The sequence below is a fragment of the Peromyscus leucopus genome, chromosome 2, assembly GCF_004664715.2.
Source record: "Peromyscus leucopus breed LL Stock chromosome 2, UCI_PerLeu_2.1, whole genome shotgun sequence".
NCBI lineage: Eukaryota > Metazoa > Chordata > Mammalia > Rodentia > Cricetidae > Peromyscus > Peromyscus leucopus.
The window spans coordinates 13,206,353-13,228,736 of NC_051064.1; the positions used below are offsets into that span (position 1 = coordinate 13,206,353).

The 22,384-nt window shown below is 34.5% G+C and overlaps 1 protein-coding gene across 1 annotated transcript in view; it reads right to left on the reverse strand.

Moving 5' to 3' along the window:
* Positions 1-8,227: 8,227 nt before the first annotated feature.
* Mmp16 (matrix metallopeptidase 16) overlaps positions 8,228-22,384 on the reverse strand; it is a 251,439-nt gene continuing 237,282 nt past the window's right edge. The window contains exons 9-10 of the mRNA XM_028871631.2: positions 21,975-22,090; positions 8,228-17,777 (exon numbers count right to left, since the gene is read on the reverse strand). Coding sequence (XP_028727464.1) covers positions 17,443-17,777; positions 21,975-22,090 — 451 coding nt within the window. The 3' untranslated portion in view covers positions 8,228-17,442. The remainder of the gene's footprint in view (positions 17,778-21,974; positions 22,091-22,384) is intronic.

A 22,384-nucleotide genomic window follows, 5' to 3' on the forward strand; every position in this document is an offset into this window, starting at 1 on the left:
ATACACAGGCACTGCACAAACAACACACACACTTTACTACATGCACATACTACATCACATACACATAAGCACATGCACACCCTCTCACCACCCCACATACACACACACAACAGGAATGAAATGTGTTAATAACAGGGCACACAATTTTAGATGTCTCCTTTTATGGTAACTATTAGAGAAGTTGCAAGGTGCTTAAACAAGGCCAAATAGCCTTCTCAGATTGAGAAAATGAGATAATTGTGCTCATAAGGGGCTGGAACTTGGAAAAGTATAAAACTGTAAGTCTTTCCACATGACCTCACTGGAATTACTTGAGTCCATTTCTGATCTACAACCTTATGTTTCATAAAACCTATTGAGACTCAGAATTAGTAGACACTGAAATATGTCAACATTCTAGGTCAAGTGTGGGTTCTGTTTCTAGCCTTCTCAGAGCAATGACTATAAAAATTCAGAAATCTCCAAAGTCTTTAGATTTCAGTTGAGGCCTGAGCCAAGAAAATTTGAATTTAGCTTGTGGTAATCTTTTTAAAAGATTTCACATGCTATTGGAAATACTGCTTCCAACTTGTTACCTAATGTCTTCTGACACGTGATGCCTTTGTAAGGCCTCAAGGAAACAGTCTGTGCCCTCTAAAGTCTGGTTCTACCTTTTCTAATTCCAGGTCAAAGGAGATAACACCCAGGATTATATGCTTTGCCCCAATATATCACCAGTTCTGAAAAATACATATACTTTTTACACTTCAAGCCTTTGGATAGAATATATAAACAAGTTCTGGTAATGTCTGTAGCTTCTATTAGAAAAACCAGCTCAAACCAGGACTCTTATCTGCATGAAAGAAATCACCCTTGCCAACATCATCCATTATTAAGATCAATCCACATGAGTCTACTTAATGGGTAATAGAGATTTATTAAGATATAAACTAAAGAAATACACTCATGAATACAAAATGGAAAAGACAGCTGAAGTTGTCCTCTGATCTGACCAGGAGCCAATCCACCTGGCAGTTCAATCACACCAGGAAGCAGGCAGCAGGGAGAAGGGGCTCCTGACCCTGCTCCCTTTCCTTTTATGGAGTCATGTACAGCGGCAAGAACTGCTTCCTTTGAGCCCTATAGCCCAAGGCCATGGGCGGAGCAAATACCATTATAATCCATAGTAGATGTGATTTCATTATTCACCCACCTAAAATGTCGTATATATGAACAATGATATTTTAATGAGTATCGAAGAAAATTTCTGTAGACTGGGTGAACCTGTAAAATATTTAACATGGTGAACCAGACTCAGAATGACAAATATCACATGCTTTCTCATATACAGAACCTAACATTTAATGTATATATGTAGGTGTAAGTGTGAGTATCTGCAATAATATTAGAAAGAAGACAAGAGGACAAAAGAAGTAGCACTGAGGAGGAAAGGACAATATAACACACATAAGCAAAAATGAAGCTAAACAGATTGGAAATTGCCAGAGGGAGCCAAAAGGTTGGGATGGAGAGAGGAGAATCTACAAAAATAAACATCATTTAAAATGCCACAGTGCATCTGGATGCTAATCAAATAAATAATAACCAATAACAAATATATTTAAAGGCATCACAGGTACCTTATAGAATCACCAGATGGATGACAACATAAAGGCTCAGGCAGCAAACTCCTTCATCATTTAACCCATAGCTGCACGGCTTCCTGATTGTACCTTTCACAACTGGTCTTACTACAGACCATGTATTTCAGAACAGTGCTGTTCTCCAAAATGCACACGCTGTCTCACATCTGTGTGCCTTTCTACAAGTTGTCCTTGTCTGAAAAGCTACTTTACTTCTTTTCACCAATTCCTACTTCTCCTTTCATGATTTACCTGCTTTATAAGCATTCCTCGGGAGTCCTGAGCCAAGCTTTGGGAGAAAACTTTCAAAACTTTGAATGAAAGTTGTTAAGACTGTCATGGCTTCCTTTGTCTTTACCAATAGGAGACTACAGAGAAATACCAAGTATGGAAGTGGAAGGAAAAACTGATTACATGAAGATGAGCAATGTGCTTTGCATGTATGCCTAGAGGTGTTATAGCAGGCCACATGGTAGCCAATTATTATTATTATTATTATTATTATTATTATTATTGTTATTGTCATTCTTATTATTTAATTTCCTTAGTGACTTCTTGTTTCATGAGCATAGTCTTAGGAGTACTGTTCACTAAACTGTTGGGTAAACTGTTTTTTGTTTTTGTGTTTTTTTTTTTTACTAAATTTGATTTTCCTTTCTTTGACTCTTTATTCAGGTGAATATAAATTCTAGCTGCAAAATATATCTAGAAAAGTAAATTTTCTTTTTATACTGTACACTTTGTAAATACTTGTGTAAATATTTCTAGGCTGAAATAAGTTGTAGAGTTTTGAAGGCAGTGTTACATGATTTTAAGTTTATAGTGTTGCTTTTGAAAATACTGAGATGTTTCTAATCCTTTTTATATTGCAACATAATTTACTATCCTTTGTCTGGAAATTTATAGTGCTTTTTCTGTCCTTTACAATCTGACTTTTTAGAATTACATTCTTGATTCTGAGTCTATTTTCATTCATTATACTGTACATAGCAGGGCTGCTTCTTCAATCTTGAAAGTCAATTCTCTACATTATGGAAATTTTAGTAAGTTATATGATTACTTCATTACTTCATTTCCTCTGGTCTTTTCTCCTAGAACTTTTATCATTAGAATAATAAACTTTCCAGCACCAGAGATCTGTCCTCTAATTTTCTAACACTTTATTGTAAATTTTACTCACATTTTCTGTATTTTTCAGGGATTGAAATTTTCTTCTATGGTAGTTGTATTGAGTTTTCCATTGTTCTTACCATGATTTTAATTTCCAAGAAATTATTTTTGGGTTTTGAATTTTTAAGGACAAATATACCTCTAAAAGTTGATATTTCCCCTTGTATAATTACTTCCTTTTTTATCTTTGTTATTTAGTCTGTATTTCTAAATTTGAACCTTTCCACAGATACCTAAAAATTGTTGATTATTTGATCCTGTTTAACAGGTAACAAAAAGTTGCTTGAAAATGCTGACAAACCTATTAGCATGATCTTTGGTAATGATTTGGCATTTTGGACACTTAGTGGTGCCACAGTGGCCACCAAATTTTAATAACACTTCTTGGGTTTTTAGAAAAGTGTGCTCCATTTACTTGCCTGGGTGAAAATAATCAAAAAAAATAAATCCTTTCTGCTGAGCTGCCTATGGTGAGGTGAAAGAAAAGATTCATTTTTCCTTTGTCTTAGTGCAGAACTCTACCATTCCTTATTTCAGAATTCTACCCTTTCCATGCAAGAAAGCAGACTTTTCAGCTGCAGACGACAGTTTGCTAGAAGCAGTAAGTCCTAGATGGGGTCTTGAGCACTGGGTTGCTTTCCTGTTTGAATTTAGTCAACTGCCTTCTTCCTGCTTCCAGAGAAACATGTTCTCTGTTTGTTTAGCACTCCGTTTCCTTGGGTCTATTAATCTAGTTGTTGGATTTCCACTTTTCCCCTAGTTCCCAAATAATGCTATTATCACCTTTCTTGTACTCCCATTTCTTAGGTCTTTGAAAAAAAATATCTATTTTCTGAGGTTTTGGAAGTCTCTGAAGGTCAGGAAATTATGTTTCTATGTTTGATCCACCATTTGACCTAAAATTTTAGCTGCCTGCCCCACGCCATCTAACATCAATAAAGTCTTCACGGAGGACAGCAGTCATAGGAATGGTAGCTCAACAGCTGTTCAAAGTAACAAACGGTTTTGAAAACAATTTCTTTTCTTGTCTTTGAGCGGTTTATCTGTTCTCTTTTATTCCGAACTTGGCTTCTTTTTTATTTCTGAGCACCTCTCTCAACAACATCCTAGTTGCTTTCAGATCAACACAGTATTTGATATCCTGTCCCATTGTTCCACAATACTTAAGATTATATTTCCCGCTGAATAGGCAAAATGACCCCAAAAGTTCCTGCTAGTTCCTCATTGTAGGGAGGACTCTCTTGTCACAACATATTAAGTAAACTAGCAACTTCTTCTTTAATACTTATGCACAGATTTAAGGGAGGATTTACTTTTTGGATATTGTCCTTATATTTGCTGTACCTGTGGGTACCTCCAAGACACATGTCTTCTAACTTCACCAGAATATAATAACTGAAAAATGTTCTCATTTCTTAAAAGTGACCAACAGAAATAAGAAAAGCATATAAAATTTAGCTTATATTACAGGTGTGCCTTATGGCTTAATAAGAAACAATTTAAGAGCTTTGGAAAATAAAGTTTTAGAGAGAAACGAGGTCAAGTACTTAAATGATTGATGTTAGAACAAGTTATTTTAATATCTTTATTCATAAAATTATTCAGATGGACTAGGGAATGGATAACAAAGCCAATAATATTTCTGTAATTCTTACTATTTTAAAACTATTATTTGATTTAGGGCAACACATATTTCTTGAGCTCTTCCTTTACAAACAGGCATTGTAGTGGACACTGCAGCGGGAACGAAACAGAAATTAAATCACCACAGTGAGGACGGCACGGTTCCTAGAAAATAGATGTTAACAAGGAGCAAGAAAAATAAGCTCACACGCAATATAATCCTTCTCCAACATTTGCATAAGACTACGGTTATACAGCTTATTATAACACCAGAAAACCTTTGAAGTGAGAAGGATGAGCTATTAATTATCCTGTGATTGCCCTAGGTGAAATACAATGGAAATGCAGGATTTCAAAGGGACATGGTTTTTGTGTACTTAGGTCAGGGAAAATAATGACAATGAAGCTGGAATTCAAAGTGGATACAAATGCATTACAAAAACAAAACAGTACACAGGAAATGGCAAATATGAAGAAGGTTTTAGGTACAACAGTCTTTACTGGTAGAAAATCTGGAAAGACAAGTAGAGAATAGATTTTGGAGAGCACACATATAAAATCCTTGGCCGGGCGGTGGTGGCGCACGCCTTTAATCCCAGCACTCGGGAGGCAGAGGCAGGCGGATCTCTGTGAGTTCGAGGCCAGCCTGGACTACCAAGTGAGTTCCAGGAAAGGCGCAAAGCTACACAGAGAAACCCTGTCTCGAAAAACCAAAAAAAAAAAAAAAAAAATCCTTGTTCTTGGGGCTGGGGAAAAAGCTTGGTGGGTAAGAGCTCTTGCTATGCACAATTGAGGATCTGAGCTCAGATATTCCAAACTTAAGTAAAAAGCTGGGCACAGCTACACTGTGAGTAGCGGAGAGCTGAGACCATGATTGCTAACCTAACAACTGGCTCAAATGACAGCCCTGGACATAAGAGAAGAAGGGCAAGAAGGGCAGAGAAGGACACCTCTGGCCTCCACATTCGTGAACATCCTCCCACACACAGCCAAATACTTTTAAATATTTAAAGGATTATTCATTTCTGATAGTGTAATTCTATAACTTATAGTCTAGTGAGGGAAGATACTAGTGCCAGGAAGCAAGGCAGGCTGGGAAAGAAAGACCTAGATAGGCAAGAAGATGTAGGATAAAGATATCAAAGAGAAATAGGATGTCAGAGATACTGTGGAAGTAAATTATTGTGCTGGTGAGTGTTTATGAAGACAGGTGTAACAGGGGTGAGGGAGACCCAAGACAATCAAGATTTGATGGACAGGTAACAAAAATTACCTAATACAACAAATAAAATGAGAAAATTTAAGAAACATATCTCTTTTGAAAGCAAGAAAAAGACAGTGATGATTTTTTATTCAGTGGTTGAATGCGAGGAAAGGAAAAATTAAACTTAATTAGTTCAGCAAATGTGGAAAGTGTGAATGTGGATTTTACCACACATTATAAACCTGAAGCCCCAGAGAGAGTGCAAAATAAAGATCAAGAACATTTGAATAGACTTGAATAAATTCATAATGTTTAGTTCCAAAAGTTACCCATTTTTGAAGAGTGGATGCTAATGTCTAGAGTCCAACATCTGATGTTCATTTATTATGGACCAGCACAGTAGTGAGACCTGGGGTGGAAGAACTAAGTGATATTACGCAGGCTTACACTATTACCCAGGAGCTGTCTAGAAAAAGTACTAGTGGCAATGTAATTAGTCTTAAATACAGTGAGTAAGCCAAATGGGTTAGGAAATAAGAAACAGCCATCTTAATAATAAAAAGTTCACATATTTTAGAATAAATAGGCCTAGGGAGGAGCTTAAGAAGACAGAAAGATTATAAGAAGGGAATAATTAAATACATAATTTCTTTCAAGGATTAGAATAAGGGAAGAGGAGAAAAGGGAGTGGAAAGGAAGTGATGAGAGGGGAGGAGTCGGTTGTGAGGTGAACTAGAGTAACTCAGATGTGAATGTAGCAGAAAACATTAACATGACTTGAATCATGTAATTTAGTCTTTAAAAAGAGACTTCAACTGTGAAAACATATGTCATCTTCATAAAAGCACTCTTACAATGTGCTAGGCATGTTAGTAGATACTTTATAACATTGTCTGGATTTTCTTCTTCAAGAAAGATTATCAAACTGTAACCTGGATTTTAGTGAAAAATACTCAGGCATGTGTGCACAAACCTATACTTCACATGAATCTATTAGATACTTAATTGATGTACAGATCCACGTAGATATGAAAAATAAACTTGTTAGTGGGTCAGACTGACATTTTCAGCTTGTCTCTCTTCTGTGACAACAAGAACAGTACAGATTTTCTCTCAAGTTCACTCTGATAATGATGGCTTACCGGCTTTAATTACTTGATTAAAATTGTATTTGCTTAAAAACCATCTACAACTACAAATATGGCTGGAGGTCTAAAGTTTGCACATGCTTTGGCATGCCCTCAAAGCACAGGAATGCTTCTTTTCACTGATGATTCATGGAGCAAAGTTGGAGTTTCTTAAAAAAGGGTCTTTGGCCCAAATTTTACTATGAGTAATAAGAAAGGACACGTGCCCATCAGGAGCTGTCAACCCAAGGGGAATCACACTTTCGTGCCTGAACAGTAACTGTGGCTCCAGCTTCCTCTGCTCCCCTTCTACTTAAACTTTTGATAGTTCTCTCCATTCTTTGGATTTGCCCTAGGACAAATGCTCAGCAACAGAACAGAAACAGCTCTGCCTCTCACATACTTTTTTAGGCAATTGGTCTCCCATGACTATCGTAGTTCACTTGTCTCCAGATCCTTGTTTACATGTGGATTACAATACATAAAGTTAGGATGGTCATGGTGAGATATGACTATTAGTCCAGTAGCAGGAGGCTAAGGCAGGAGGGTGTAAAGTGCAAGGCCAATCGTGGGATCTTTCTCCCTTCTCCTTCTCTTTCATTTTCTTCCTCTATGTGTTTGTATGGATGGATATGATTAATTTCTTGGTACACAGGTGGGCAGATTTTTGTATGAGGGAATGTCTTTTTGCTTTACTCCCAATACAATTTGTTATTCTTTGTAAAATTCAGATGGCTCTTAGGATTTGGAGATTACTGATACATGCAAGAACTGATTTTAAAAAAATGCTTTCTTAGTTTGTCATTTTTAAATAGAGCTATTGACTATTTCCCAAATGATACTTAGCTGACTCTTAATTTATCCAAATGATAAATACAAAAGAGTTTTACCCTTAGTTTTATTTCTTGAAGTTGGTTGATGCTCTTTCTTTAATATAATATGATTACTAAAAGAAAGAGGACCAAGTGAACTCTAATCATGCACAGCCCTGGGTTCAGATCCCAGCAACAAGAAAAAAAAGGGAGGGTTCTGCAAATGAAATTCTGCAAGAGACTCAATATAAAACATAAAACAAAATTTAATTCAATTTACTTAATCAGGGTTGGTGTACAACTTTAAATGATAGTTTACACTTACTTCTCTAAATAGTTATTTTTCATATGTCTCAAGTCTCATAAAAGCCACGTCTGTGCTCATGACCACTCGCCTGAAGTACATGTGGTGCAGTAGAATTTTTGGCTCCTCTCCTTGATCACAATTTTTTGCATATTGTTAGCTGTTAAGCAACTCTCCAACTGATAGGGCTAGTAAAATATACTTGCTAATTCAGGAAAAGACACAAGAAACTTTTTTCTAGATTACCCCATCATTTTCAATTGCTGTTTCTTAATTATGAAGCCAAAGACAGTAAAAACTAATGCTCTCAGTCATATTCTACATCTGGTCATAAATGGAAGCAAATCATGACTAAAACCACAATGTCTATGAACGATTTTCGGTTTTCTTATTTATTGACAGTTTTTTAAAATTACAACACAATGAATCGATGGTAAATACAGAAGATGCAACAGTATAAAAAGCCATTTAACCTTCCCCTAGGTTAAGACACTTACAGCAGACAAACACTGCCCCATCCAAACCCCTTCTTGAATGGAAATGAAATAAATATAAATTAATAAATACAAAACAAATAACTGCACAGCCCTTAACTCTTTGATTGCCATGGCAAAAACCATGCTGATGATTCTAGCTTGTGACATTTGTATGGTTAAGGTTGCCACAGCGGTCAAAGGGTTATAGCATTGTAAACATAAGTACCTTGTGAAAATATTCAGTCATGTTACTGATCTTTAGAATGAGATTAATAGCATGACCCTTGACCTTTAATGAGGCCTCATTATAAGGAGTCAAGGAGATAATAGCTTGGTGAGCTATTACACAAACTAGGCAACCACTTTATTAACAATGTGCTATGAAGCCTTAATTTTACTAATAAAAGACAATTTGTGAATAAACACCGTTCAACACACTGGTCAATAAAATCAATGAAAAATTAATTGAAGCACCACAAAATTTTGCCTGATTATTTCTGACAGTCATAATACACTTTAGCACCATTTATTTAGCCTTTTATTTGCACACAAACAAGCTTTGTGTTTGTCAGTAGAAGCAATCAGAAAAAGATAGATATATGTGTATATATATGCCAAATTTAAGATGGAATAAATTTATATAATCCTGTGTGGGCAAAACTGTAACATTCAACCCTTAAAATCCACTGAGAAAATAAACGTGTTATTTCATGCCTTGTACACAGAAAAGTACATGTTATCAAAACCTTAGTGAGATAATGTAGTGTAAGTACAATGAAAGAAACTCAGAAACTCACAGTTATAGCTTCATACTCTCTCTGTAACTGAAAACATTGTAAGGAATAAAGTAAAAGCTACGGTATAGACAACCACAAGACAACTATCTAAAATCCTAACTTCCTGGCCTTTCTCTCTGCTTCACAGTCTATTGTTGTTTAATAAATCCTGCTTTACTTTCAGTGTTTTAATTCCTAATATCCATACTATATAAATGAAAGGTGATTTTCACGGGAAGCTGTAAAGCACTTGTTCGCCTAGAAGACAACTTCCCTCTGTGATTGCTTATATCTCATTTGGACTCTGAAAGCTAAATGTCTGTAAAAGTATTTGAGAAAATATATGGTATTTATTTAATAATTGATGGAATCTTCTTTCTCTTAATCTGTCTAGTGAGTATATATGTATTATATATACACACACATATATATCATATACTATATATTCCCAAATATATGTTATAAGATAGCTTATATAGATATCACATATCTATATTCATTGTCAGTTATACTGATCCACTATTAGAATCAAGATAACAATAGGTATTGAAGTCTTAAAACATCTTGAAGATAAATACCACACTGGTGAAGCAGGCAAATTTCTCAATGTCAACAATATTTGATTTGTTTAAAAAATTAGACTATGAACTGATTATATTTTGTTATTAAAAATTAAGCTTATTTAGTTGATATTAGCACAAAATTAAACTAGTAAACTTCATCAATTTACTTTCAATAATATAAAACCAAAATATATTTGATTAAAATTAGATACATGTAAGAAAAAATCTTTAAAGACTTTTATACTTGAAGCAAATTTTTATAGCCAAGTCTCTAAATCCCCTGAAAATAGAGGTCCACCATAGAAATGCTGATACAGTCAAAACCAATGCAGCAGAAACCACTGCTGTGATATACATTATTCTTTTATTCTATCTCTTTCATATATCTGTAATTTACCACTAAGGGGAAATATCCCAAAGATCCTAGGATGTAGGCATGCATTTCCTCCTGATGTACTTAAACACTACATTGTGATATTTACCATACTTTATATTTATATTTGATACATTCTCCCAAAATAAATTTTCATTGCTGTCTTATCATCAGACAACAGCAATTATACTCAGCATTTCACTTTTTTTCAGGGGAAGAGCTCTATAAAAATATATGCCAATGAAAGAGTTTGGGATGTGATAAGGACTGTGTTTTCCATGTAATATTTGTTGGAAAATTCTGGGAAACAAAGACACATCTCCAGGGTTTCACCTATGTGCTGCTAAGTTCTCGTTTTCACAAACAGAAAGGAAATAAAATCTGATTTAAAAAAATAACAAAATTGGGGTGGAAAAATTGGTGACTTTCTGAAAGGAATCAAATAACGATCACAGAAGTGAGGTGGAAAATGATGATGATCACTCACTCTTGATTGGAATACATGTTTGGTTGACTGTGAGAATTTGGATTCATGATTACAGAAAGGAATAATGAATTTCATGTCATATATAAGAAGGAAATGATGATCCAACATAAATTCCTAATTTTACATAGGAAATGGAATTCACAAGGAGCAAGAAGTGAGGTGATAATGTTATTTCAGAGCAGTAAAAATTATTATATTAGAAAACCCCTGTATTACTACTGAAACGATTCATTCAAAGTATGTTTTATACTAACAAGTGGCCTATTAGTATACAGAAAGGGAATGAGATCCAAAGGTATCACATGAGAGCAAACATGCATTCTAGTGACTTCAAATAGACAATTTACACAAGGCTTTATTCATCGGTATCCTGGCAAGACAGGCCAACAAAGCAACACACAGTCATACAAATATGGCAAGTACAAGCAGCACCGTAGCCTATCCTAGGGAAAAGCATCCTTTCATGTCATACCTCACCAGAGCTACATAATGTATGAGGCACGTATCAAAGGCCTGTGTAAAATACTATGCTTGTGATCCAATCTAGCTACATATCAAGTGCTAGAAAGAAGTCTATATGCAATATATATATATATATATATATATATATATATATATATATGGAAAAAAAAATTTTCTCCCATGAACAAAAGCAGGTGAAGGAAACTGTAGAAAATGTCTTTTGTCAGCTGAAATTTTATTGTTTGTTTGTTTTATTCTTGCTTACCATTCTTTCTTTCCATTTTCTCAGTGAAATAAAAGTTAGTGATATCTTACTTTGAAGCTAAGTGGCAGAATAGGAAAGAGTTATATTTATATTTGATATTTTCTTCCCTTCTTAAGGGCATAACTATCCAGCTCTGTAGCAGAGCATATGGCAATGTCACGTGAATCAGCACAACACTCCAGCTTGTGATATGTTTTCCTGCAGAGCCCGGCATGCCCTTTCATGAAAGGACACATTGAGCACACATCTGAATAATATCATTATGTTAATATAAGAAAAATTCCAAGACACACTGCTTTTTCAGTTGAAAGGCAGAGAATCTCTGATCTCTCCATATACGAATGTCCTCCATATATAGCTTCTAATGCTTACAATGTACTGATCACAAGTACTGATTTTGCCCCATTTTCTTTAAAAAGCATTCACTACCAATGCCTGTGAAGCCTTTGTTACATCACTAAACTTCTCATAGTCTTCTATCACTGCTTACTATAAATACTAGATTATTTTAAAGAAATGATGTATGTCATGTTTTGTCATCAGTTCATAGCCATGTTCCAACACTGAAAGCTGCTACTTCTGGATCCTACCAGAAAATAGATGGGAATTTTGAAATATCACCAGTAATTTTCTCTGAATTTCTGTGAATATGTCAAGTCAGTATTCATTCTAGGCTTTCTATACTATTGAATTATATGTCAGAGTAGACATGTTGAAGGAGATATAGATAATTAGATGTTATTAACCTTACCTGAAATACTTAAAAATCAACTCAAACTTAGACCAATAGAAAGACATGAGAAACGATGTCAGTGGTGCATTATAGACAACGTCTACAATTAGATCAGACTAGAACACTAAGGCAACTTTTGCTACTATGCCACATGTTTTGTGTTCTATGATTATTGAGGTAAATTTCTATCCTAGAGAAATGGCTTTTCTCACAGGGTTCTAACATCTCTCTGACTGGGATTACTGAATGCATATTTTTAACATTTTGGGTTTATGAGGCAATGGATAAGTATCAGATGCATTTACATGGTTCACATCTAATGAGCACTGACTAAGTATATACATTGATAAATAACATACTCATCACTGGTGTGAAGAGCTTGAAGTTTCATTTTTCTCTATTATTTTTGTTCTTGCTAAAGTAAAACTTCCAGTTGTAATATTACAGATTGCTAGAGTATTACTTTATATTTTATAAAAGATTAGTTTTGTCCTTCTCCATTGCTCATTCTACTTATAAAATGTAGCTTTCATATTAATGGTGTGGTACTATCCCTGGTTGTTAGTTTATTTTGCTAAGTTCAGCCTTGAAAAGGGACTTGTTTCAACTATATGACATAGCTATCCTTTCCACTCTGGCATCAGGAAACCTGTCATTAGGTTCTGGCACTTGTTTCCTGGGGTTGTTATACATCAGTATAGGGGAGGTGATTGCCTTTGGAAGGAATGGCTAGATTCTACCCTATGAGTTCCTTGACCCCTTCTGTGGTATCATACATTAGTGAAGATTGTATTTATAGCTCTTTGCCATAGGTCATCTGAATGTCACACTTGTGGTTTAAATGGTATGTTGTGTCTATGATATCTTGGAATATGATCTTTAAGGTATCAAGAATTAAACATTTTGCTGTGATTACTGTAAATATTTCCTCACCATCCCCAGGCTTATTTCATTATGTACTACAATCTCACGGACTCAAAACTATCATCAAATCACTGCCTTTATTTGTTTCTGGAAATAAATACCAAATACCTAAAAAATTGGTTATTTTCATGACTTTTGTTTAACATTTCTATTCAAGTATAACATCTATTCTTCTTCAGATAGCACATTGAGATCAATTAATATGGGCACACCAGTTACTCAATTGTAAGGTCCACATAACAAGAATCTGAATTTGTGCCATATTAGAGATATCAACACAACATGGAGAACTTGAGACTATTACATTACTCTTCCTAGGATCCAGTATATACACTCTTATTCAGATATCACACTGAGCAGTAGAATCTAGGCAATGCTCTTATATCCAGTACATTGCATTGTAATCATTCACAGAAATGAAATAAAGTAAATGTACAGTATTTGAAAAGCCAAATTATGTTTTGATAAAAGAGACTGTAGGCAGCTCGAGTCACAAACATTTTCTTATTTCAGTGAAGCTGTCTTTATTTTTTAATACTTAGTAATTGTCTTTTGGTGATTATTACTTAGTACTTTATTACATTTGGTTGAGAAAGGCATTGCTCTCTGGTTAGGAATGGAAACTACATTTGCCAGTAGTGCCTATTATCCTCTAATTGAGCTCTGTAACCTCTGCTATATCAGAGAACATCTGTCTTCACCTGCTGTGGTCGCCGTCTCTGCAGAAAACTTGGTTCTCAGATGGGTTAGCAGGTACCTAAAATCACAACTTTCTCTACAGGACTGATGCAGAACTACTGCTTTATAGAAAATTCAAACTGATCACTCATCTTAATATTTCACTTAGTCTGATTAATAATATATAGAGAAACAATATTTACCTGAAATTATAAACTATAAATTCATTTTAGGTAAAACCATTACCTTGTTTACAGTTATCTTCAATATTTGGTAAAGTAATAAAAAATGAAACAGATGAATTATTTTATGAACATGAATACGTTTTCATTTCAGTTTTGGAAATAGTAGGTCTGAGCTTTTCTTGTTACTTATTTAGAGATGACAGGAAAAACTTGATTGGTTTCATGTCTTCACAAATATTGAGCTGACATTATGTTCCTCATCCAGAGAACTTCCTTTTTTTAAATTTAAATTGCTATTTTCATATGCTGGATTAATTAATCATTTTCATTTTCATGCTTTCTTAAGCGTTGCCATATTTTTCTTTTCTTTTGTTTTCCTTTTTAAACAACTCCCAAGTGTAAGAAGAGTCAGCAACCATATGAATGAAGTGCCTGGCACACAATGAACAAAGGAACCCCAGTGATTTTTATTACATTGTATTTAGTTCTTATCATTTGTGGTCTTATAAATGTCTTAGTCAAGATAGTAGACATATAAGCCTTTTTTTTTTAATACATAGACTTCTCATATTCAAGGCAACACAACCCAAATCATATCCATGATGTTTGTTATAATTCAAGCATAATGAAGATTCCTTCCTTTTCAATGCTATGATTATTTTCTAGCCCTTAGGTACTTACAGTCTTGTACTGTGATGAATGAGTAAAGACGCAATAGATTGCTTTTTAAAATTCTTTTTGATTTTAGAGAGAAAAAAAGTTCAATGTACATTGATGGAGTTTCTCAATGATTTGCACATGTCCCAAAATGTTACAGCTCCTCACTTCTATCATTAGAAAAGAAGAGTTTCCAGTCATTTTTTCCTTGACATCAAGGTCCTGAAAGGATTAAACCCTCTAACAAGCAAACACTGTATAAACAGGCTTATGTATACAGTCCTCCATGCTCTGTAGGAACTAACTATAATATTAGCATCATCTAGAAAGGAAGTTCTTGAAGTAGAAATACAGGGCTGATCCTTGCCCTCCCCTTTCTTATTGACCCTCACATTCAAAATCTTTGATGTCCTGTTGAAGTACAATCTACATTTCATATGTGGTGCTACGAAGCCATTCCTCTTTCCTAACTGTTCATTTTGACTTAGCCTTACATGATATATGCTCAGATTGTAGGAAACACCAGTTTTCAAGGCTTTTCAGCATGCCACCCATGATTAGAAAATATTTTCCCCAACCAAATCATAAACATGTAGTTTAACCAAAAGGCATTCTAATTTCCATGCTATGTTGAGTATAAATATAAATTCAAGGCAGCCAAACTATCCATTTCCAAATAAGAATGTATACCTACACTCATTAAAAATCATCTGGAAATGTGTATTATTAGCAAATGAGTAAGAAATTTTCACTAGTATAAAATTCCTGCTTTATATAAAAGCCACACTGGCCATTCAAGTATTTGAGGTTTTTTTTTTTTTTCCTATGTTTTTTTGTAATTTTTACTAAAATGATGAAATTAAGCTTGAAATTAAAGAAAAAAATTAAAAAATACCTCTACCTATAGGGCATATTCAGAGTGTGCATGTAGAGAGCAAAGCGTCCACCTGCAGATCCAATCCCCAAACTCTCTCTTCACTCTAAGGAAACAGCTCTTGCTTACTAGGTTTTGGAGAAGTGACACCAGATTTCCTTCAGTTTGTGCCAGTTTGCAAGTTAAAGGTCAAAGGGCAAAGACACAGAACAGGACTCTTCAGGGAAATTTTTCATAGAAGACAATGTTTAAGTTGTTAATGACAGTCAACAGATCAATATCAAATTCAAGGCAAGCTGTTCATTGTTTCAAAAGCTAATCCCCTCCAAAGCTGGCTTTCACACAAAGCCAGTTGTCTGACTCACGGGGTGCTTTCTTTCTGACCATCTCTAATAAGTTCACAGCCCCGTGGCTGCAAAGCCTTTCACTGCAAGAAGCAGCTCCTAAAATCAATAGAGGTCTGTCAGTTGCTGACTTTTCTCTAGGAAAAAAATATTGATACAAACCTGCTCTGCAGGTCACATGAAAATGACAATACTGCTGTTAGGACAAATGACACTCAACAATGGAATGCTTTGGTGTCTCTTGGCTCTGTCAGTGATCAAATGGATGGCTAAATGCCAGAAGCCACACCAACCCTTTGAGAACTATGGCTGACATGCAATTGGTAATGCATTGGAAGATATTCATGCAAACTCAGAGTCATTGTTTTAATTCCTTTTTAACCCCACAATGCTAACTGCATATTTTATGGCAAATTGAATTTTCATGCAATGGATTTTAAATAAAAAAAAAATCAGTATGTCTGAAGGAGAAAAGGCTTAGGTTGTTCTAACCAATTATCCAAATAAAATTTCACTCTCATAAGATACTGTTAACAAAATATCTCTTTTTATTTGCCAGAAAAATTTTGGCAAGTCACATCACTGTTGTTTGTTATAAAACCATTTATGGGTTGCTGTCAGTCATTAAAGAATTACATGGGATTTAAGGTATACTTTACAAATCTGAACTTGTTGAACCTGTGATGGCTTTCACTGTTGGCCAGTTCTACCAATGATCAGACTGCAAGACTGATCAACCTGACTCTGTAGCCTGGTCTGATAGTTCTCAAAGGGTTACACTGATGTATGCACAGAGTCCCATGTCTTTATAAAATAACCATCACTTAATTACTTCAGAGACACACGCTTCTTGCTCTGCTTTCTGCTGAGTATTGCTGACAGACCAACGGAAGGCCTGGGACAAAGGCCTAACACAACTGGCAGGAACATCACAATGGTGTTGGGTCAGGAGGCAAGAGGGGGTGCAGAAACATTTCAAAACAATCAAAAGGTCCTGTTTGAAAACAGCTATGAGTATGGAGGTGATGAAACGTTGTGGACAAAGCTGAGAACAGCTGTAGAAAACGAAAAATGCATGTATTATTAAGGCTGTTACTATATTGCAGATATTTTGGCCCCTTGTTTGTTGGAAAATGGCTGTCCCAACAGTCTAGAGTCCTGCATGTCTGTTCAAGATCTCCCACCTGAAAAAAACATTGTGCAGGAGACTATCCATAGTGGTCACAGAGCTATCTTCTTTGGAGACAAAGCTGTTTTGGGTCTTCACACTTTCCTGAAAGTTCAATTGTGGATTTTTGTTGTTTTTAAACTCTTTCTTCTTTTGCTTTAAAGCAAAAACCTATGGGTTTTCTGATTTGCTCTTTTTGTTTTTGTTTTTTCTCTCTCTCTTTATCTCTCTCTCTCTGTCTCCCAGAAATGGGCTCAGATTTCAGAAGGAAAAGTATTTTTAAAAACTTAAGAAGAACCTTTTCTTCTGTTTTTCCTCTTCTGCAGTTAATCCTGAAATTTTACTGGGCATTGAGCGTGCAGAGGAAAGGCCTAGAACTGAATGACAAAGAAAGACAGAGGACTGAAGAACGGCAGATACTGAGCATCATGGAAGATTCTCCATGAATGTATTTCCACTCATATGCAGGACCAGCAACCCTCTAGGTTTGGAAGGTCAGCCCCGATTCAGGCTGCCACAAGCCTGCTCCTAGCTAGGAAACAGCATAACAGCTCTTGTCTTGAATCTCAAGGTACCACAAACTCCTGGAAAAGAAAGAAAAAAGAAATCCCTACATCACACCCACTCTTGCATAGAGCGTTTACAGTACAGTATGTGGCGGGGTGTTCCTTTCCTCTTGAACTGGAACACAGTGTAAACCAATACAAGGAGGCATAAGGCCAAGATGCAGGGAATGACAATAGCTATGGCTTTCACAGTGCTGGCTGTGTTGTCCAGTTTGATGACAATGTCTACATCATCTGGTGGGCTGAGTCCTTCTTTATCTCGGTCTGTTGGTCCATCACAGCCCATAAAATCCTTGAGGATGGATCTTGGATACCCAGGTTCTACTTTGAGTATCTGGTTGTTGAATTTCCAATACTCCTTTCCTTTGTAGAAATAGGTAAAGCCTGGGGGAAAACATACATACACAGGTACTACTTATTTGTGATCATGTATATGCATATAAATGCTAAGAAATAGATTACTTCTCAAAACATGTGTTTTAAGATCTTAAATTCTTTCAATTTTGAAAGGAAGAAAATGCAATCCTAAATTCAACTGTATTACAAAGGCTCTGGGTGCTGCATTCCAGAAATGTGCCCTTTCTCTCTGTTTCCTTCCTCTTTCTTTCCTTCCTTCCTTCCTTCCTTCCTTCCTTCCTTCCTTCCTTCCTTCCTTCCTTCCTTCCTCCCTCCCTCCCTCCCTTCCCACCTTTCTTCTCTCTCTCTGCATTTATCTCTTCCTGTTTGAGAAAGGGTCTAAGTCTGGCCCCCAAACTGGCCTAGAACTCTCTATAGAGCGCAGGGTGGCCTCAAATGTAGGGCAACTATTTCTTTTGCTTCAGTCTTCCCAATGCTTGGATTACAGGTGTATCATCACCAAGCCTGGCTCATATGTTCTAACATCTAAGAAATCTGTGACTGAAACAAATGGGTGGCAGACTACCTATTATCTATATCCATTTCTGTTGTGGATTATAAAGAGGATGTTATACTTTTTTCTTTCTTATAGGAGTACTAATACATAATTCACATCAGAATTATGATATTAACTTTTATCAGAGAATTTTGAATTGCTTGAAAAATTAAACCATTGCTGATCCTCAAAGTGCCACTGAGGAGATTGTTCAATGCACAATAAAGAAGTTTCTCACTTAGTCACACATCAGGGCACGTTCTCAACATCTTAGTTTTGGGAATTTTTGTGCTCTTCCTAAACAAGAGGTTCCCATTTGATATTTAGATAAGAAATCATGACAAATAAGTGAATTGTAGGTATTTTCTTTTGACTATTGGCAATTCTAATAAGCAAACACATATTTACAGTATGTTGTACACTAACCTCATTTCTGGCTGTAGGTCATTCCTACTTTGTCTTTTCTCCATTTGTTGTCTTCATTTGTCATATCTACTTATTTATCCTAAATTTGTTCCAACTTATGGAATTTTAAATTTCATTATTACATTTTTTAGGAATAAAGAGAGAATAAACCACAATTTTATCTTAATATATTTGAGTAATACTTCTCGTTCATCTATGAAGAGTTGATGTAGGAAGTTTCAAATAATTCAGTAATCTATGATCCAAAATATTACAGTTAAAAATAATAAATGTTTTAAATTCCTACATACACAAATTCATACACAAACTTGTGGATTTTCTTAGTAGTATTTTCCAATATTTTAAGATGTGTATCCAGTGAAGTTTCTGATTGTGCTACTTGGACTTTTTTTCTTATTTTTAAGTAAAACTAAAAACTAAAACTAACAAACAAGAAAACAACCAAAACAAAACAGCAACAACAACAAAAAAGACAGAAAAATGCTATAGGAATTGAAAAATACACTTGGGAGTTACCTATTTTGAACAGAATATTATAGCTTAACAGTTCAAAATGGTGATTGTTATTGTATGTTATTACTATGGAAGAGTTACATTGTTAAAAGCACTGTTTTTTATCTTTCTTAACTGTCCTACTATTAAGAAGAATTAATTTCCTGTTTTTATTTTTGGGAGATATTGGGGTTCAGAGGCAAATACTAATTACTAAGACCAAAAAGACTTAAACCTCTTTCCATAGAGCTATAACACATGACTTTGTTTCTTAAATACCACTGGTCAGATAAGTGTCACTCCTGGGATAAAGAATTCTGCAAACTCAAGAAATTTTAGGGATGACAGATAGGTCATTATTGGTTACTTCATATTGGAAATTATTTTGTTCAATGCGATAAATATCTACTGTGGCTTTCAACTTTGAAGATGAGTTATTCAGTTATAGCAACTTGCTAAATGAAAGCAGAAGCATATAGACTCAAATTATCCTGCAGTGAAACTAGTATCATTCCAATGAAACTCAGTGTACTTATTCAGTAAGTTTGGGTGAGAAATTCTCATGACTGTCAAATAACAGACGATGAGATGATCACAGATAAAAAATGTCATTGGTTTGTAATTAGATTTTCAAATTAGGTGAAAGTACTGCTTATGGCTATCAATGGGAGAGTAACAACTAAAAGTGTTCTTATCTCTAATTTTTAGCAAAGACTAATTACTGTAAAGGTAATGGATAGCACAGCAAAGTTCAGAAGAGGCCCCCTTCCATTCTGACCAGTCTAGAGTTTAAATTTTATAGTAACAAACTCCAAGCATGGAAATATAATTTACACCACAGAATATATTTGTTAGAATAATAAAGCTGGTCAGTAGGACTAAAAGAGGTAGTCTGAAAACTTTGTAACAGACATGTCAAATTTTGTTTCTGCTCTAATCATCTGTAGTAATTTAGGTTTATCTTCACTTATGAAATATAAATTGAATACATTTTTAGCTGTTTCACTTACTAAAAAATAGCTTTGCTGCTCTATTTCTGTGTTATGCTTCATGTGAGGAAAACTTTTAAGGAAGAAATCAATGACAATGCACTGTAATTTTAATATTGTTTTCATTTATATTTGTTTTGACTTTATTGGATCATTTTCTATTGCTTTGTCCTCCCAAAGTAACAAGACAATCTACCTCGGTGGAACATTCCTTGGTGAGACCCTGTGTTCTATTTTATCCTCTTTGTTGTTTGCTTGCTTGTATGGTATTAATTAGTGCTAAAATAAATTAATGGATAGAATGAATCTTATACATATGCTGAATCAAAATGCATATCCTAATTGCATTTGGAGATTTTTAACAGGGAGTAGAGAGTTGCATAATTAATACAATCAACAGAATCAAGACACAGAACTCCTTCAACAGTTAAGCATGAGGCTTCAAACAGCAAAAAGAAACAAAATGTAAAAAAAAAGTTTGGATTTACTTAAACTAAAATTATAAAAATAAATAAATAAAATATTTCAGTTGTGTGGAATGTAGGAATAATTTGAAGGAGAGGCTAATTTTCTGCCATGATTTTAGGATAGTTAAAAACTTACCAAGCTTTTTAAAATACAGTTGAAGAATGGGGGCTAAGAAGAAATCACTTTGGTATGAACAAATGGAATTTAGATTAGTGTAGTTACTTAGGACAGGAAAAGAGTAAACAGTAAAAGCAGCAGCAACAACAACAACAAAAGAAAAAATACAATAGTCAGAATTTAAATTAATAGCATGATTGCTTAGGAAGCTAGATTTAGTGTTTGCTCAGTTGGAACAAGTAAGGAATTTAGAAAGATGCAACAGGTCAATGATTACATCAATGTAGTTAGGAAAGTTTGTCAATCATCTTCTTTGTAGAGAGTGTACTAAAGTACAATCAATGGTGTTAAATTCTTTTGTATCAAGTTTTAAGAATATATATAATATGTTTAGCAATAAGCTATTTAACACAGCTGAGTATGGGTGAAGAGGTCTTTGGTTGGATAATTAAATGAATTTATGAACTATATTTGATACATAGGAAGCATTCATATGGCTTTAGATAGTCATATTTCATAACTGATTAAGAGAAGAATTAAAGCTAATACTTAGATATTGGAAGTAACATGCTTCATCTAGAAACAAAATGTGAAAAAATATTAAAATTTCGTTACTTGGTTTTAAATTTATGGATCGAAATAAATCACTATTAGAAGAAAATTCTTAACAGCAAATTTTGATAGTGGTTGAAGAGCAAACTAGAGATATCATCTTAATGCTCTGTCTTCTTTGATTTATGATTATCAAACATAATATGTAGGGCTTATATGTTGTTTTTTATCATGATATCTATACATTCATTCTAGTCTGACTGTGTTGAGGGGAATCTTTAGTAAGCATGGATTTGCAGAAACTACCATTGCAATCCTGTCCCACACGTATTTGTCGTATTTTCAAGAATTTTAATAGATATGTATATCATGTCATTAAATAATATCCACTCCTCAATAGTAAAGTACAACTTATATTTTCTTCTAATAGATTTAAATAGATATAAATAAATTAATTATAAATCTGTCCAGAGAGTAATATTAAGCATACATTCTTAAGAAGAAGAAATATAAATAGGAATTACAAATATGAATATACATAATTCATAGTTCTAGTATGGTCTTTTCAAATTATTTCATTTAACATAAAGCAGTATGATATTAAAATAGAAAACTTAGGAGCTAAGAAGTGTGTGTGCTGTGTACCATTTTCTTTGTGGACAAAAGCTCCCTGAGGTGATTCAGGGATCCCCTTCCAGATGGTGATGGGTTTTGGATAGCCAGGGTCCATGGTTTTCATTTCTTCACTATATCTCCAATATCTAAAATTGGACAAACACAATACATGAATGAAAAACATCACTCATACAAGTATTTATATTTTCATTAAATGCTTGCTGTATGGTTATACACCCATTACTGACTTAAAACACTGATTGAAATCACTGGAATGACAACCGACATAAAAATTATTCTCTGTCTTCTGCAATGTATTGTTATCTGTATCTTTCATATGGTGAAATGAGTATTCAATCTGTTAAAGTTAATAATCATGGTAAGTACATAAAGCTATCTAAGTAGACCTATAGTTCATAAAGTTGCAACTAAAAATCATA